This window comes from Vipera ursinii, assembly GCF_947247035.1.
Source record: "Vipera ursinii genome assembly, chromosome: 3".
Classification (NCBI taxonomy): domain Eukaryota; kingdom Metazoa; phylum Chordata; class Lepidosauria; order Squamata; family Viperidae; genus Vipera; species Vipera ursinii.
The window spans coordinates 127,414,373-127,432,763 of NC_139516.1; the positions used below are offsets into that span (position 1 = coordinate 127,414,373).

General features: G+C 37.0%; 1 protein-coding gene across 1 annotated transcript in view; it reads right to left on the bottom strand.

The window, feature by feature from the left end:
• Nucleotides 1-707: 707 nt before the first annotated feature.
• The window catches only part of GALNT12 (polypeptide N-acetylgalactosaminyltransferase 12), a 39,266-nt gene continuing 21,582 nt past the window's right edge, over nt 708-18,391 (bottom strand). Inside the window, exons 5-10 of the mRNA XM_083360711.1 lie at nt 14,664-14,781; nt 11,465-11,641; nt 10,234-10,365; nt 5,332-5,445; nt 3,391-3,546; nt 708-1,765 (exon numbers count right to left, since the gene is read on the bottom strand). Of these exons, the coding sequence (XP_083216837.1) occupies nt 1,628-1,765; nt 3,391-3,546; nt 5,332-5,445; nt 10,234-10,365; nt 11,465-11,641; nt 14,664-14,781 (835 nt within the window). The 3' untranslated portion in view covers nt 708-1,627. The remainder of the gene's footprint in view (nt 1,766-3,390; nt 3,547-5,331; nt 5,446-10,233; nt 10,366-11,464; nt 11,642-14,663; nt 14,782-18,391) is intronic.

Consider the following 18,391-nt stretch of genomic DNA (forward strand, 5'->3'; position numbering starts at 1 on the left):
TTAGAATCTGACATTCAAACATTTTTAGGGTTGGGATTGTGCTTGATGAGGTATGAGGTATTTTGATTCAAATGTAAATTTCCCAAATTTGCACGTTTAGCTCTCCACAAACCATCCAAATCTGTCATCTTTTGCATCCCACCCTCTCTTCTAAAGATAATTAGAATAATTTTTATTCTACTCTCTTCATTTTATCCAAATCCCAAACTGTCATATATATATATTCATTACTAACCAAGCTTCTAATAGTCCACAATTCCCCTCCAAATTCAGGAAAATATCATTTCTTCACAGTATTTCATCTTCACATAAGTTAGGATAGGCTCAAGTCAACATAATGGTAGTTGCCACGCTACACACAATATTTTGTATTCTGTATAAGCATTTGTCATACCATGTAAAAACCTCTTTGCACCTTTTCCTGACTATGCACAAACTTTTATATAGTTATAAAATTATGGATTCAGCCAGAGAATGTTTCTTTGATTATGATTACTAGATCTCTGGAGCAAAAATCCTAGATTACTAGATAGTAGCAAAGACAATCATATTTGATGCAGATTGTCTACTTTTGAATTTGATTTGTTACCTAGGAGGTACCAAGGCATGATTATACAAGGTTCCTGTATAATATCCTCCCTGAGGTCTGTTTCTGCATTTTATTTTTATTTTTTTAGTCCTGCTACAATGATTCTGCATGCCGATATTCTTTTTAGAAATTGGCACCCAGTTAAAAATGGGGGAAAATTTTCATTAAGCCTTTATCTGAACCAACCAAACATACCTTATACCTTAGCTCAACATACATTAATCTAGAAAATTGCTTTTTTTTAAAAAAAAGGAACACTTTTCCAATATTTTTAATGTAATTCTTAGACAAAAGTACATTAAAAATTCATACATTGGGGTAGTCATATATTAAAATATAAAGGAAAATGGTGTACACATTTAATTTATATGGATGTTTTTAACTGGCAGACTGATCTGGAAATTGGAGATAAGATTGATTTTATGACATAATGTTTTTGAAAGTGAGCTGAACCAGAGACAGAGTGATTCAGTCATCCTTACTTCCAATTCATTTATTGTTTAATTTAAAAGATTTAGAGCCAAGAAATTACACATTGTGCCCTATTATATCATAAGAGATTGAGTTCACATATAATTCTACTATAATGATCCACTATATCCTTAGAATCAATAGTGAGTTTTCCACAAGCAGTTCCAGTGTACTAGTCATATGAAAAAAATTATATGGTTGTTTATATTATAATAATTTCACAGTAAAATTTGTTATTTTATTTTTCTTTTAATGTCTTAGTCACATTAAAGTTGAACATATTAGGAAAAAATAAATATTTAAATTATCAAATTTAAGTGCCGCCACCTGCATTTCATTATCAAGTCTCTAAGTTATTTCTAAAATATATAAAAAAATTTGGTAAATCATATAGCTGCCAAAAGTAAATTTCCAATGCAGAAAAGTCCACATGTGAATTTCAATGCCTGCTTGTGTTGCAGAACAATAAGTTGAAAATAATACAGTTCTCCATGTACAAATGATTAAACATTTGCTTGCTTCAGATCCAGAGATTATCTTGATCAACCATAAAATTAGATTTCTGTATCAACTCCTCCCTACAAAAAACCATTTCTGGTATTCTGAATTGGAACATGGCTGTAACAAAGGTGCTGGATATCCATTTTCTACATCAGATTCAGCTTGTAGACACTTCTGGGTCTGCTTATGTATTAAAACTCCATCCTATAAAACAATAAATAGTTTTTTATAATGTCTGGTAAAGACACAGTAACTATAGTTAAGAGTTAAAATTCATATTTTAAACTTTATTAACTTTATGAAAAGATAAGTGACAAAGAACAAAATTCTTGCTAGATAATTTATTGTTCACTTTAACAAAATCTGTTGTGGGTTCATGCTCACTGATGAAGGTACTTTGATTTACTATTAAATTAACATCATGTTAATTCGATTTTTATAAAGAGTTGTAAGTAGCTAATAGTGATTTGGACCAACTGGTATCTGTAGGTAACAATGACACCATCATACAAGAGAATCATAGAGGTCAGCATCAGCTAGAATTAAATTGACCAAGGAAGATCCTACATGCTGATATGCAGGAAATTTGCTGTGTATCCTGTTGTATACATAGACCTCATTTTTATATGTGAATTTGCAGAGTGCACGGGGATTCTACTGTATCTTCCAAAGGTTCAACCAGACGTGTCCCCAGGATCTAATGCTTTCATCAAAATGATAAAAGCAAAGTCATGCCCTAAGTTCTGCCCTTTTCATACATGCAGGTAATGTCAGAACACATGTTCAGAACACATGTACAAAAAAGAGAACTTCTGTCACAATAGCATAATATTATTGTCATTTGCCCTCAACCCTCGGCAGTTGCCTCTGGTTCCAGATGCCATGCAATATTATAATTTCATCGCTGGACAAGACAGGCTGCACGTACATTTAATCAGTCAATAAATAAATAAATACTGATCTTATAAAGAACTAGCATTCTTTGATCATGAAATGCAATTTCTCCTAAAGGAAACAGCCATTAACACTATTCCTTTTTTATTATGCATCTCAGAGAGTGTTTAGGAGTAAGTTACAATAGCCTTATGTTTGGAGATGCAATTCAGAGGTATGAACATTCACTCATTTGGTTAAGTGCTACATTTTGCAATATTTTTGTCTGAAATGTATAAAACTGTCAATAAAAGATCACAGTGACTGCAGGTTGTCAAAGCTGCACATGCCTTTCTTGGTTACATCACAAGAATATGGAATTTATCAAGGCATCAAGAGTTGCTAAGAATAATTAAAGTAAGAATTATACTGTGGAGAATTGGAAGGGGGATTGTCAATATCTGAAAGTAGGACATTTGGATACAGGCAGAAAAGCAAACTTTCAAGCAAATGAACATTTAATCTTTTTCTTTTTTTAAAAAAGAAGTTGCTTATATACTTATCTTCCTCTTTTTCCTTTTCCTTTAAAAAGTCATTATTACATATAATGCTAAAAATTGCTAACCCAGAAATTTAATCTATATGGTCTGGTAACAACCTTGTTATATCTCATTGCTGTTGCTATCATTATTATTTTAAAAAGTTTGATAAAGAAAAAAGTAGTATTTTTAAAAAACAGAAATGTCTGTTCTGCTTTTTGAAGTAGAAATATCAATGATCGCAGGAAAGATAGGAAAAGAGGATGAAAGAATATACAGCATTGAAGCACCCACCTAAAATGGAAGGAATACCACTTTAGTATAAACAAAAGGTATCATTCAATACAAATCCCTAATATTTTAATAGCTCATCCTTACTGCAACTTAATTTTTGTTAACAGATTTGACTGTTCTTACCTCTGTAAGAATAAATTTCTGATTTTCAGGAATATTTTGGATACTATTTTCACATAAGTACATTTTCAAAAAATCAGTTCCTGGATCAACAGCTGCACAGACTTCTGGTTGACGGGTATTATAACGTATTTCATTGTGGGAGGTGTATTCAAAAAACTGTTATTCCCAAAAGAAAAGAGCAAGTAAATCTCTATTAAACTTCAACTATGCATTTCTATGATCAAAAGCATTGTGAACAGAAGGATAGTAAAAATATAAAAAGCCACTTCTAGACCAAATGTGAAATTCTTCAGATAATAATTACAATGATATTTATCTACTTACTTGGAAATTTTATATGGCCATCTATATTATATAAAACAATCCTTGCTGGCTAACAAAATTACAAATATTGAAAATGTGAGATTCAAACTTCAACAAAGGATCAGCATCACAACACTACTCTCTCCAAAATTACAAAAAAAGCTAAGCTCACCTCTCATCCTTAGGGAACAGAAAGTCTTAACGGCCTTTCGGTAGGCCATTTCTTGCCTATCCTACGGCAAGACATCTGTGCCATAGGATAGGTACTGCAAGAGAAAAGGCTTATTTCCTGGGTCCCACCAGATGACAACACTAAACAGAAAGGACTAGAGCAACTCTATTTTATCCAATCCAGTGGGATTGGTGAATATCCTGAGAGAGAAGCAATCCCACAAATAATCTGGCCTTGAGCCATACAGTCATTGCAGATTGGGGAGTAGTGGTGTAACACAGATGAATTGTGGGCCACCCATAATATATGTGTTGCTGCATTCTGGATCAGTTAAAATTTATTTATTTTATTTATTTATTTAATACTATTTCTATACCGCCCTTCTCCCGAAGGACTCAGGGCGGTGAACAGGGCAAGAATAAAAATACAAATTACAAAAGTTAAAACAAGATTAAATAAATAAAATTTCCAGGTAATCTTCAAGGGCAGCCTCATGAACAGTGCATTGCAGTAATCTAAACAAGAAGTGACTAATCATGAGTGATAATAAACAAGGCTCCCCAATCCAGGAATGGGTGCCCCAGGTTATTTTATCCACAGGGTCTCCTAGCCACAGCCATCTTCTTTAAGAAGGCCTAGGAGAAGCCCCAAGTTAGACAATAATTCTGTTTGAGAGAATGCACCTCACCAAGAGTTAAAGATGACAACTCTCCAGATCCAGGAGACTTAAAAACCCAAAGTGACTCCATCTTGTCAGGCTTTCTGTGCCAGTGGTGGGTCAGATCCATGGTTGCCACAAATTCCCACTCTAGCCCAGTAAAGGCAGGTTGAATTTTCCCAAAACTATCAGTCAAGAGAACTCCATTACTATTTCAACTATAGAATCTGGCTCAGGCAAGATGCCACTGAGGTAAACAGCAGGCCCCAACTGGGCTTCTTAGAGCCCAAATTCATAAACAGGACCTCACACCCTCTTATGTCTGAGGCAGCATCACTAAAGTCTAATAGAAACAAACACCGAGAAGGTAACAACCACACCCCTATCTTTATCTTCAAGTATTTATAAAATTATTTACTTTACTAAGTGAAAAAAACTCTTCAAATAGTATTTCTTTCAGAAATAATTGTTCTGTATTTGTACTCTATCACTGCTATTGTTTTGTGAAATGCTGGCTTCAATAATTGTCAGACTTCTCAAGTGGATCTTAGGGACAGAACTTATAAGGACCTGATCAAATCCACTAAGAACCTTAGTCCAACCTCCCAATACATATGCACACCCAGAATATTCCTTGAACTTCTATATAATTCTGGAAAGGATTATGATGCAAGACTAGGTTTAATATGGGTGTTTATGCTCAAAACTGAAAAGCTTCAGTACAGTTAGATTAAGAGAAATAGCAAGACTGTGCATTTAGAAGAAGAAAACTATTATCTGACACTTGAATAGAAAGTTAATACCTTACCTGATTTTGTCCCATGCCATGACATGGATATAATATGACTTTGTATCCTGTTATTTCATGCTCGCTGGGAGGATTGTAATCAAAGCAATAATTTGCCATTCCTCTATTCTTCAGCTAAGAGGCAACAAAAGGCCATTAAAATATATCATCTCACAATCCAAACATCCCACCAGTTAGTGTGTGTGTGTGTGTGTGTGTGTTTGTGTGTGTGTGTGTGTGTGTGTGTGTGTGAGAGAGAGAGAGAGAGAGAGAGAGAGACAGAGAGAGAGAGACAGAGACAGAGACAGAGAGACAGAGAGAGAAATGGTTCCCAATACAACTGCCCACTGAAATGCTGTAAATAATTATTGTACAATCTGTTTATTCTAATTCTAGACTTATTATACAATAATTGATGATGATGATGATGATGATGATGAAACACAACTTTATGCACATTGAGAATATACTCATGTCTTAGGCAATACTTTGCTAGTAAAGTACTGTGCTATAAACACAGCATTTCCCACTAAAAACCACTGCAGCATGAGCTGATCTTTTATTTATAGTGAACTCAAAATGTCAGTCCCAAGAGTTACATAAAAGCAAGAAAATTTTCCCTTCAAGGAAATTTACGGTATGATCATCAACACAGAATTTCACAAGACAAGAACCTGCCAAGAATTGATAAAACTTGTACGGAAAAGGAACAATAATATAAAGTGTGCCTGGAGAAGAGAAAAATGAAAGACAGCCTTGAAAACATGGATGATGACCTCCTTGGCACACAGCAACAGACAACAGGCAAGCATAGCCAGGTACATAGCATGCAACTACATTTGATCAGCTGGACTAATTTGACTTAGGGCAAATTGAAGTATTGTGAGTGAGTGAAGTATTGTCACGAACGTTTCTTTTCAAAAGGCAACTGGACTTCCTTTGTTTTTTCCTTGAAAATGTTTCACTTCTCATCCAAGAAATTTCTTTAGTTCTGATTGAATGGTGGGGAATGGAAGGATATATATTCTTTACAGTCATCTGGTCGTTAGCACTCTGAAGGTCTGCTGGTAGAGTTGTGCAAAGAATATAAATCCTTCCATTCCCCACAATTTAGTCAGAACTGAAGAAGCTTCTTAGATGAGAAGCAAAACGTTTTCAAGGAAAAACCTAACAAAAGCCCTATTGCTTTTTGAAAAGCACCTTTGGGGTAACCATGACATGGATGGTTGAGAATCTCCATCGACATAAGTGAAGTACCGTTCACTCACTTGATGGTCCAGATTTTCTTTTCCTATGCATTAATCATTTAGACAGGCATAGACATGAAATAACATTTAAAACTAATAGACAAGGATTCCCAGATAAGGAATGCAGAGGTGTTGCAGTATAGCGGGAGAGGCCAGGGGAGGCCTGGTGCGGGCCACACATGAATGGGGAGGGTACTGCAGTGTGGCAGGAGTTCAGGGAAGCAGGAAAGAGGGTGCGGATGAATTCATATGTGCAATCATGGAGAGGCTGGGAAAAGAATATGCTGTGGCTTGCGGTGTCTAGTCACATTGTGGTTCTGGGATTGCAAGAAGCCCCTGACCCAAAGCAAAAAGCCTCGGATACTTTAGAAAGCCTCAGACACCCCCGACCCACCCCGGTAGCATGGCACCAAACTGCCATGCCCCAGCAAGTCCCAGCAATATGGCCCAACGTCACCCTGCTCCAGGAAGCACAAAGAGGCTTCTCGGTGTACCGTGGCTGGTTGTACTTGTGGCTAGGATCTGGCTGTTTGCTGCTGAAAATAGGTTGCTGCACTAGGCTGGGAACCAAAAGTCATTTTTATTCTTCCCAGCCCAACAGAAAGCCAAATAGAAGATGACGTGAGGGGAGACTGTCAACAGGGCAGCTATGCAGGACCAAATAAAGAGAAAAATTGGTCTCTTGTTAGAGAGGCAGCTGGGAAGCAGTTCAGAATGCTGTCAGTTATTCAATTCTGAAGCCCCTCCTCCTAGTCACATGACCCAGAGTAGAGCTGCTTGAAAAGAATCCAGAAAGCATGATCTATGACAGGGTTCTCTGAAGTGGTCACTAGCCTCTGAAGGGTGAGGTAGGATTATCCAAGGAGCTGATATTGTTATCTATTTAATTATCGACAGCAATATTACATAGAATAGTATTTATTAAATTATTTTCACATAATCAATGTTTAGGGGGGTCAATGAAAAATCTGAAACTTCGTGAAGGGCCCATAAGCTAAAAGGTTTGGGGACTGCTACTCTATTTTTAATCCCAACTTTAGGGTTAGACTGTACTTTTATGTGAATCTACCAATTATCTAGTAAAGCTATGCTTAAAATCCTACAAGCTAGACTTCAGCAGTATGTGGATCAAGAACTATCAGAAGTACAGGCAGGAATTTGAAGAGGCAGAGGAACTAGAGATTTATTTTTTTTATTTCATTTTAATTCCATTTATATCCCGCCCTTCTCCGAAGACTCAGGGCGGCTTACAAGCTTACCAGTAGCCTTCATTCTATGTATATGCCTGCTTATTAGGGCTTTCACACACACACACCCAAGCGGCATTATTACAAAGTCAGCTTAATTGCCCCCAACAATCTGGGTCCTCATTTTACCTACCTCGGAAGGATGGGAGGCTGAGTCAACCTTGAGCCTGGTGGGAAGCGAACCTGCACTAATTGCAGGCAGCTGGTGTTACTTAAGGAGGCATTAGCCCACTGCTCCACCAAGGCTCTTCAAATTGCCAACATACGCTGGATCATGTAGAAAGCTAGGGAGTTCCAGAAAAACATCTGCTTCATTGACTATGCTAAAGCCTTTGATTGTGTGGATCATAACAAGTTCTTAAAAGAGATGGGAGTACCAGACCATCTTATTTGTCTCTTGAGACACCTATATGCAGGTCAAGAAGCAACAGTGAGAACTGGACACTGATTGGTTCAAAATTGGGAAAGGAATCCAGCAAGGCTGTATACTGTCACCCTGCCTATTTAACTTATATTAAGAGCACATTATGAGAAAGGCAGGGCTAGATGAATCAAAAGTTGGAATTAAGATTGCTGGGAGAAATATCAACAACCTAAGATATGCAGATGATACCACTCTAATGACAGAAAATGAAGAGGAACTAAAGAGCCTCGATGCGGGTGAAGAAGGAGAGTGCAAAAGTGGGCTTGAAACTCAACATTAAGAAAACCAAGATCATGGCATCTGGCCCTCTCAATTCCTGGCAAATAGATGGGGAAGAAATGGAGGTAGTGACAGATTTTATTTTCCTGGGCTCCAAGATCACCACAGATGGGGACTGCAGCCAAGAAATTAAAAGACGCTTGCTCCTGAGGAGGAAAGCTATGGCAAATCTAGACAGCATACTAAAAAGCAGAGACATCACCCTGCCAACAAAAGTGCTAATAGTCAAGCCCATGGTTTTCCCAGTTGCAATGTATGGCTGTGAAAGTTGGACCATAAGAAAGGCTGAGCGTCAAAGAATTGAGGCCTTTGAAATATGGTGCTGGAGAAGACTCCTGCAAGTCACTTGGACTGCAAGGCATTCAAACCGGTCAGTCCTAGAGGAGATCAACCCTGACTGCTCTTTAGAAGGCCAGATCCTGAAGTTGAAACTCAAATACTTTGGCCACCTAATGAGAAGGAAGGACTCACTGGAGAAGAGCCTAATGCTGGGAAAGATTGAGGGCAATAGAAGAAAGGAACGACAGAGAATGAGGTGGCTGGATGGAGTCACTGAAGCAGTAGGCGTGAGCTTAAATGGACTCCAGAAGATGGTGGAGGACAGGAAGGCTTGGAGGAATGTTGTCCATGGGGTCGCGATGAGTTTGGACACGACTTTGCAACTAACAATAACAAACAATTATCACCACCACCATCATCATTTAGAATTTATATACCCTAAAGCAGGGGTAGCCACTCTAAAGCAACAATTGCAATTATTATCTCAATCGAGATCCATTACAAAGAGATGCTGACTTACCTAAGGCTTCCTAACATGTTAATGGCAGAAGTGAAATTGCCCTGGGGACGTTTTGACTCCCTCACACTGTCTTTCCTATTGCCAGGATTTATTAATTAATTTACATTTACTTTCATTTATTTCTACCATCATAATGGCAAAGAAAAAGAAACAAAACATATTTTTTTTGTTAAGCACTCACGGTAAAGCCTTTCCCAGAAAATCAGTACAGTATATAGACAAAAAAACTTTCCACATTGTTTTTGGCAAACTGACATACAGGGACTGAAAAAATGACTTATAACCATTTTTCACATTTATGACCATTGCAGCATCCCCATGGTCAGGTGATCAAAATTTGGACTCTTGAGAACTGGCATGTATTTATGGCAATAGCAGCGTCCCAAGGTCCTGTGTTCATCTTTTGCAACCTCATGACAAACAAAGTCAATGTGGAAGCCAGATTCACTTATCAACCATGTTACCAACTTAACAACTGCAGTTGTTTTTCACTTAGCAACCATAGCAAGAAGGGTTGTAAAGTGGAGCAAAATTCACTTAACAACTGTCTTCCTTAGCAACAGAAATTTTGTGCTCAATTGTGGTTAAAAGTTGATGACTTCCTTACCTTTTCTATTGTACCAGCTTGAGCGAAATGAAATGAACCTTTATTGTCAAAGTACAACTATGTGTACATTGAGATTAGCTGAGCCTCCCTTTGGGCTCCCACCCCCCAACACACAGTGACAACAAATCCTCCATCTTACTATGCAAAACTATGCAAAGCCGTGAATACTGTTTTCCTCAATACGCTTGGGAGGCTAAAATCCACCTACTCAGTAATACTATTTGCAATTCTCAGGACTGTTTGTTCAAGTAATTCTACCTGTCTATCTTGAAAGAGTGTGAAGGCTTGGAAATTCCTTTATCAAGAAGGGTTTCCCTTACCATCCCAAAGAAGCCAGGTCTGTCCTCAGGGACATGAAGTTCGGGATAAATATTCTCTAAGTACCATTTAAAATCCTTGCACCTGAGCTTCTCTCGAAGCAGTTTTCTTTCTGTCACATCTCCATAGGGTTCCTAAAATGAAATCCCAGAGTAAAATCTCAATAGAGAACAAGTTATATACAGTATTCCAGAGTCAAATAAGATCCTAATACAATGAAATTTGCTTTGAGTATTTCACACTTAGGCAATTTATAAATTATTAAGATGAAGATAGGCCACTAGCTCTATATTAAATAAGTTACCCTAGTCAGCAATTATTTGAATAAATACATCAGCATTAAGTTTTGGCCCCCAGGACTTCAGTTACTAGAATTATAATATTCCTATCCAATTATTTATGTTACTGCTTTTCATTAAAAAAAAAAGCCTATCATTTTTCAGGCTTACAAGTGAGCATTAAAAATGATGATGCTTTAAGCATTTGATTCATTAAAGTTGATGCAACTCATAAGGCAGGCATAATTTTTTTCCAATGTGCAAAAATCTGAAAAACAACAGGCTGCTTTACTTTAATGAAGAGCAAGTAGGGCATCCTAGTGTGAGGTCTGCAGAACGCCCAAAACATCTTCTATACACAAACAGCCTTGTTATTCACGAGGAATATTGTAGTTGAAATGGGCAACATTTTAAAATATGTATTCCTCTGGAATATTACAACCTCAGATGAAAAGACTAATAACTTTTCAATCAATTTCCAGTATGTTATGTGGAAGGAAAAATGAATTAAGGCAAATCAAATTAATACAAAATACTACAAAATATATTTTTATAAATTAAGTTATCTATGCAAATTTTTATTTTGCAACATTTATTCTGCCCTATTCATTTGAATTTTGCAAAATCAGTATTGGAAACTGTACCTACCTCACCAACTTCAAAATGTTTAGGAGCTATATTTTCTTCCAGATATAAACTTATTTTTAAAACTTATAGTTTTATAGGCTAGAAACTGCTGGCCTGAGTTCCTCCAAAACATAAGCATATGCACCATTCTGCCTGTAATATTTTTCTGCACTCATTCTGCAAATTTTCAGCATTTGCACTGTGCACTCTATGTTCTCTTGTTATATTTTTGGGCTTATTCCTTTATTTTCTGAGAATCTAAATTTAGACTCTCAGCTTTTCAAGAAATTTATTTTATCTTCTATACTTGCGCCTACAATAAACTTACCAAGCGTGCATGTGGATTTCTGTGGTAGTAAAGTTCTTTGTACGAATCCATCCATACCTCTGCAGCCCGAACAGAGTTAGCTAAAGCTTTTGCACGTGAATATGGAGCTTGCTTTGGAAAAACATGTCCTACGTGAGAACAAGGATGGATTTCAAGACTTCCTCCACATTGCCAGATCTAAGAACAAAAGCAGAAAGCAGATCTATATATGCACTACTGTGCATCATTGTGGAATGCCTTCACCCATGTAGTAGCTGTTGAAGAAAGTTCTGTATCTCTATGGTCTGGACAACTAATCCTGCTCCTACTTCATTTCATCACCTCAACCAGTACTTTGGCGACATCTTGTACATATGCATTTGAATACAGATACAAAAGTATCATGCATTAATACTCTCAACTAATTATTCTTTTATTTGCAAAACAAAAAAAAACCTATGCAGTGTCCAGAACATACCATGAACAATGTTGATTGTATTTCATGCTGATATTTCTTATATTTGGAATTTTTTTTCCTCATAGGTTTTGTACGTGTCAGCTTTTAAGTGTGATATGTAATACAGGCAATCCTTGGGTTAAGACAGCAATTGGGACCAGGACTGCCATCACTAAGTGATGCAATAATAAAATATGACATCATGTGACCACATTGTGTAATAACGACAAATCTGGGAGTCCTGGTTGTTGTTGGTAAGCGAGAACTGATAGAAAACCAAGTAAGGACTGGGGGGGGGGGAAAGGGCAGGCTGCCACAGTGAGGTGGGAAAAATGCCATGAGGGGACCCAGGGGAGGGACTGAGAGGCCTGGCACAGGCTGTGCACGAATGCAGCAGGCCAGAAAATGGATGGTACAGAATGATTTGTGACCTTCCCTGTCAGTTTCCCCATTGATTTGCTTGTGGGAAGCTGGCAGGGAAAACTGCGAATGTTGATCCCATACCATGGGACATTGTAACTGTTGTGAGCATGAGCCAGGTGTCAATTGCCTGAATTGAAATGAAATGACTGTGGAGGCTTAGTGATGGCTGGAACTTCAAAGACTGGTCATAAATAATACTTGTTCAGCACAACTGAATGGTAGTTGAATGAGTAGTTGGTAAGCAAGGACTATCTAGGCACATGTTGCTTTTAACACAATTAAAGCTAGCCTTGAAAGGAAAATATAGGAGACACAAGCATCATTAATAGATAGTCCTCACTTTAAGAACCACAACTGGGACCACCACTCTGTCACTATGTGCTTGTTAAGTGACCCCACTGAACAACCTGAATTCTGCTGCAACCATTAAGCAAGAAATCCCATGACCACAACTGGTGATTTTACTGTTGGCATCTCCACTGACTTTTCTTGAAGGAAGCTCAAGAAATGGCAATGAAGTTCCAAATGGCAATCAAGTGACCAAAGGGACACTGTGATGATTTAATTTAATTTAATTTAATAATTTAATTTGTATACCGCCCTTCTCCCGAAGGACTCAGGGCGGTGAACAGGGCAATACATAATAAAAAACAGAATACAAAAATTAAAAAGTAATTAAACCATTATGCCCATAAAATTAATACATATTAAAATTAAAACTATTTATAAAAACCCAACCCCATCCCGTCAGACCAGGCCAGCTTTTCGAAAAAGAAGGTTTAAATACATAAATACATGCCAATTACAAAGCACCTGAATGGAGACCACATGACCATAGGGAGGCTGTGACATTTTGAAGTTAAAGGAGTGGTGGTAATGTTACTTTTCGCGCTATTGTATTCTTGAGCAGTCACTAAACACTAACTTTGTGGTCAGAATTGCACATATACATCAATAGATTATCATGAAGGAGATAAGAGAAGTTACCAGGCATTTTATAGTATTAAATATTTATTTGCTGGTGTTTGCATCTGATGTATTTAATTAGTTATTATCAAAAGGCATCAAATTAAACTTGCAACAGACTAAAGAATTACAATATGTTTTATTTTTTTCTTTGAAACAACATGAAATACAATTTCTTAAGCACTCCACATTGCAAATTCCATGAGAAAACACCTAGATAAGCATTTGCCTCAATATGTGAGGACTAAATTTGTGGATATCAAGCCTTAAGGTAAATGCAAGTAAAAACTGAGTTTTTAAAGACTTTCCTGCAAAATATAAGAATTCAAGGAGCCTGGAAGTTTGGAAATGCTTGTTTTTTGCATTTCCCCCCATAATTGTAGCATAAAAGAACCTCAAGTTCAAAACATTTAATTCTGATATTCAGAGATTCTGTTCTGTTCTCTATTCTTAAGTCTGGGAAATAGAAAATATTTTGCCATAAACATAAATTATTTACCTAGGTCAAGCTTGATCAATTTTCACTCTACCAAAATGAGCTTCACTTATGATGAATTACAAACTCTTGTGCCTGGATGTTACATTATGTAAAAGGAAGGAAGTCTGCTATATACAGTACTTCTATCCCATTAATTTTAAAGATGGATGATATGCATCTATCATAGAGTTTGGCTGATCAGCAAATAACCAATAAAATATTTGGACTGCTAAAATAAGATGCAACTTGGGCGTCCTCCTGGATTCACGACTCAATTTTGAAGACCATATAGGAGCCGTGACCAGGGGGGCTTTTGCCCAGGTTCGCCTGGTGCTCCAGTTGCGACCCTATCTGGACCGAGATGCCAGTCACTCATGCGCTCGTGACCTCCCGTTTAGACTACTGCAACGCTCTCTACATGGGGCTGCCCTTGAGGATCACTTGGTTCATTCCGTTCATTCCGCCGGGACCTGAAGACCTGGCTCTTCAAGCTCTCTGGCCCAGGCTGAGAATTCTAATTTTAGCCTTAATCTTAATTTTAACTGGGGTTTTATTTATGCAGGGATGAATATATTTTTTTAAATCTGTTTTTAACTTTTGTATCTTTGCTTTTTAATCACCCTGTAAACCGCCCTGAGTCCTTCGGGAAAGGGCGGTATATAAATGTAATAAAATAAATAAATAAATAAATAAATAAATAAATGTTATGGGCTGCTTAATTCCAGGTAACAGAGACAGAATAAATACTTGAATCAAACTTGAAATTCATCATGATAAGGAACGGTTTTATTAATATACTGACTATATCACAGATTATTATAAGAACAAAGTGAGACAGTATGAAGGGGGATGGGTTCTGGGAAGATCCTGGCAAGATTTTCCAAATCATTACTTACCCGAAATGAAAATTCAAGGTTTTCCCCTCCCCAGACTTCCATTCCTGTGTCGTATGAACCAAGATAGTCAAAATAATTCTTGTTCACGGCAAAGAGTCCACCAGCCATAGTTGGAGACCTAACAGAGGAAAACAATTCCAGAATTAATTGACAAACCATATCTCCTTACCAAGTTAGTATCACATGTGAATCCATGTGTAAATATCATCCTCAGCAGTATAATATGAAGAATACATATATTTAACAAAATTTAATTGCTTTGTAGCTCAGAATGAAATAACAAATACTGTAGTCAAGTTTTATTCAGAAAACAGGAAGGAAGCCAGACAAGGCAAACTTTGTTCAAAAATCATTGTGAAGTCACCTTGCAGCAAGGTCAGCAAATTAATTAATTAAAGTAAGTAACACAATGATAGAATTCTTTAGCAAGCTTTGCGATTTACTTTTAAATTAGTAAATCTAAATTGTTTAATATTTGAAATGAATAAAGCAAAAGTGAAGAAACTGTGGCCCTCAAAATATTGCTGAATATCTCTCAGCATCCTTAGTCACCAGACATGCTAATTGGCCTTCATTTTAAAAAATATTTTCCTTATAAGTGGAAAGATTCAGTCAATACAAACTACACAAAATATAAACAGATTTTTTAAAAAAAATGAGAAAGAAAAAAGAAAAGACAAAGAAAGAAGAAAGTAAGCTCCTCCTTTTGCTAACATAAAAACAGTTTTAATAATTTAGCACCATTTCTAAATACCACACAATCTCTCTTTCTCCCAGAGCTCATTCATTAACTAAAATGAACCCAGAATCAAAATGCTTCATCAATTATTCCAAGTTGGCAAAAAAAAATAATTTCTTTATTTAGCCCCAGTTGAAAAGGCCAATCCTGTATTCTTTCCCTAGGTTTTTAAAAACATTTCCTTTAAAAAAATTCTGGAACTAGCTTGGTGTTCATCTCTATTTCAAGCAAAAATCTTTCAAATCTTTAGAAAATGTATTCTCAAAGTCCAATGTGCAGTTTATCTTTTTGCTTATCACTTCTCATTAAGTCTTTCAAAGGCTTACTAGAACTTTTTGTACATTCAATAGAAAGAATTTATACAAATTTCTAATTCAATATCTGTATATCTCCTTTAGAAAATGAGTCATCCACCAGTTTCATTTGTTACATTTAAGTCCTTCAAAAGGGTTTCACAAACATCCAATGTAGCTTGTTCCTCTACAATTTCATTGCAAGATGCTCTGTCCATTTTGTCAATAAATTCATCTACTTTGTCAAGAAGCTTAGTGGAAAAAATGAAAAACCTGTAATAAAAATGTCTGCTCTATTTTCTTTCTTTATCCTTTGACTTCCTCGAGTATCCAAACTTCAAGGTATCACCATTTTCCCATGAGAAAATTTCTTAATTAATTCAAGGCTAAAATTCCAAATCCCTTTGACCCCTTAATCTTTGTTAACTTTGCTAAAATCTACACAGTATACTAAGAACCTTTTTGCTACATAGTCAAAGAAGTCATATATTTTCAAACCTTTTAAAATAAAATTTATATAATTATCCTCTAAGGAAGAGGAAGTCACTGATGAATACAGAAAAACCTTGCCGGACTGAAAGGTCTTAATATGTTTTATTTCTCTCATATACAACAACAATGACAACAACAAGAAGAAGTAGCTGGGAAAGCAGATAATAACAAGACCTGGCAATGGCTAAGAGCAGGAAAGTTGAAGAAAGAGACCGAGGAACTAATTCTGGATGCACAAGACCAAGCCTGAAGGACAAATGCATACAAAGTCAGAATTGAGAAGACAGCAAGAGACAGTGCCACCTATGCAAAGAAGCTGAAGAAACAGTGGACCACCTGGTAAGCTGCTGCAAGAAGATCGCACAGACTGACTACAAGCAGCGGCATGACAAAGTAGTAACAATGGTGCATTGGAAGATCTGCAAGAAATATCATTTGCCTGTAAGCAAGAACTGGTGGGATCATAAAATAGAGAAAGTCATAAAAAATGATAAAAGTTAAATTGCTCTGGGACTATAGAATTCAAACAGACAATCACCTGCCACATAACACCCCAGACTTAACAATTGTCGATAAGAAAGACAAAAAACTCTGGATAGTGGACATGGCAATGCCGGGAGACAGCAGAATAGACAAGAAAGAAGCGGAGAAGATAACAAAATACAATGACCTACAAATAGAAATAGAACGACTGTGGCAAAGGCAAGCAAGGGTAGTACCAATAGTAATAGGTGCCTTAGGTGCAATCCCAAAACAACTGGAGCACCACTTGAACACCACTGGCATTGACAAATTCGCCATTAGTCAATTCAAAAGGCGGCCTTATTAGGAACTGCTTCCATCCTGCGACGATCTGTGTAATACCATCAAACATCCACATCTGCCTATTCCAGGACTCAATAGGTAGACAAAAATGTCAAATCCAGTCTTAACATCTGGCTGACTGTGCAATGATCTCTAATGATGATGATGATGATGATGATGATGCAAAACAGTGCTTAAGAAATGGGTTTGGGGTGAATGTTATTGTCTGTCAAAGGCTGCTTTGCCAGTGTGAGCTTGCAACTTCCAGAGTCTACTCACAAGGAGCAGTTGTCCAGAGTGACATGGATAATCTTTACAATCTCTCATTCTGGAGAGGTTTCATTAGGCCAGATCCAACATTTAGCCATGATTTCCTAGCAAACACTAGACTGCTAATGAGCAGGCAATACAGCTGCCATATTACGTCTTCACATGCTAACTAGATTTTTGTGAGTGTAGTAGCTCAGTAACAATCAAAAGGCTAGAGTTTACTAATCCTGGGGTAAGGTTTACAAAATATAAAATTACATTAGCCTGCCCCATTAGATCTGAAAGAGAAGGCATGTTGTAGCTACCGTTCACTAGGGGCCTACTATTGGTGATTCCCAGGAAATGTGAATATATTAAAATTCCAATATTCCTCCAGGCAAATTAGGAGAAAGTAAACATGGCATTTTCATGGGCCATTAATAAGCAATAACATGACAGCAATGATTTGGCAGGCTTTGGTAAAAGTGCAACTAGAAATGCATATCTTAAATTATAACTTAAATGAAGCAGACACACATTAAAAAGAGAAAATGTATAGAAAACTGAAGAAGAATCATACTACATGAATTATATGAATTAATGTATTACTTATTTATATTCCCATTCCTCTGAGAATGTCTTTAAAATTATTTTCTGTGAAAGAACAATATTTCCTTGAGAATTTGAAGATTTTTCTGCTAACTAAAAAGAAATAAGGCATGGGTATCTGAGGAGACACCTCACCAAAATGGGATTAATCCACCGCACTCATACCAGCAAAAGAGGCTGCTATGGACCACATCTCCTACAGAATTTTGATGGTGGGGTCAAGAAGCCTTTTCCACGGTGGCCCCACTCTTTTGGCCTTCTGGGAAGGTATTAAAACTTTGTTTTGCCAATTGGCTTGGAGCCACTAGGGCAGGGGTAGGCAACCTCGGCTCTTTTATGACTCGTGGACTTCAACTCCCAGAATTCCTGAGTCAGCTATGCTGACTCAGGAATTCTGGGAGTTGAACTCCACGAGTCATAAAAGAGCCGAGGTTGCCTACCCCTGCACTAGGGGGATGCTCACTACTGGAGGTGGCTGATGGGGTAAAACAACCTTATCGCTGATGCTGTTTCCTTGATTCTGGTTTCTTGCATCGTTTCAA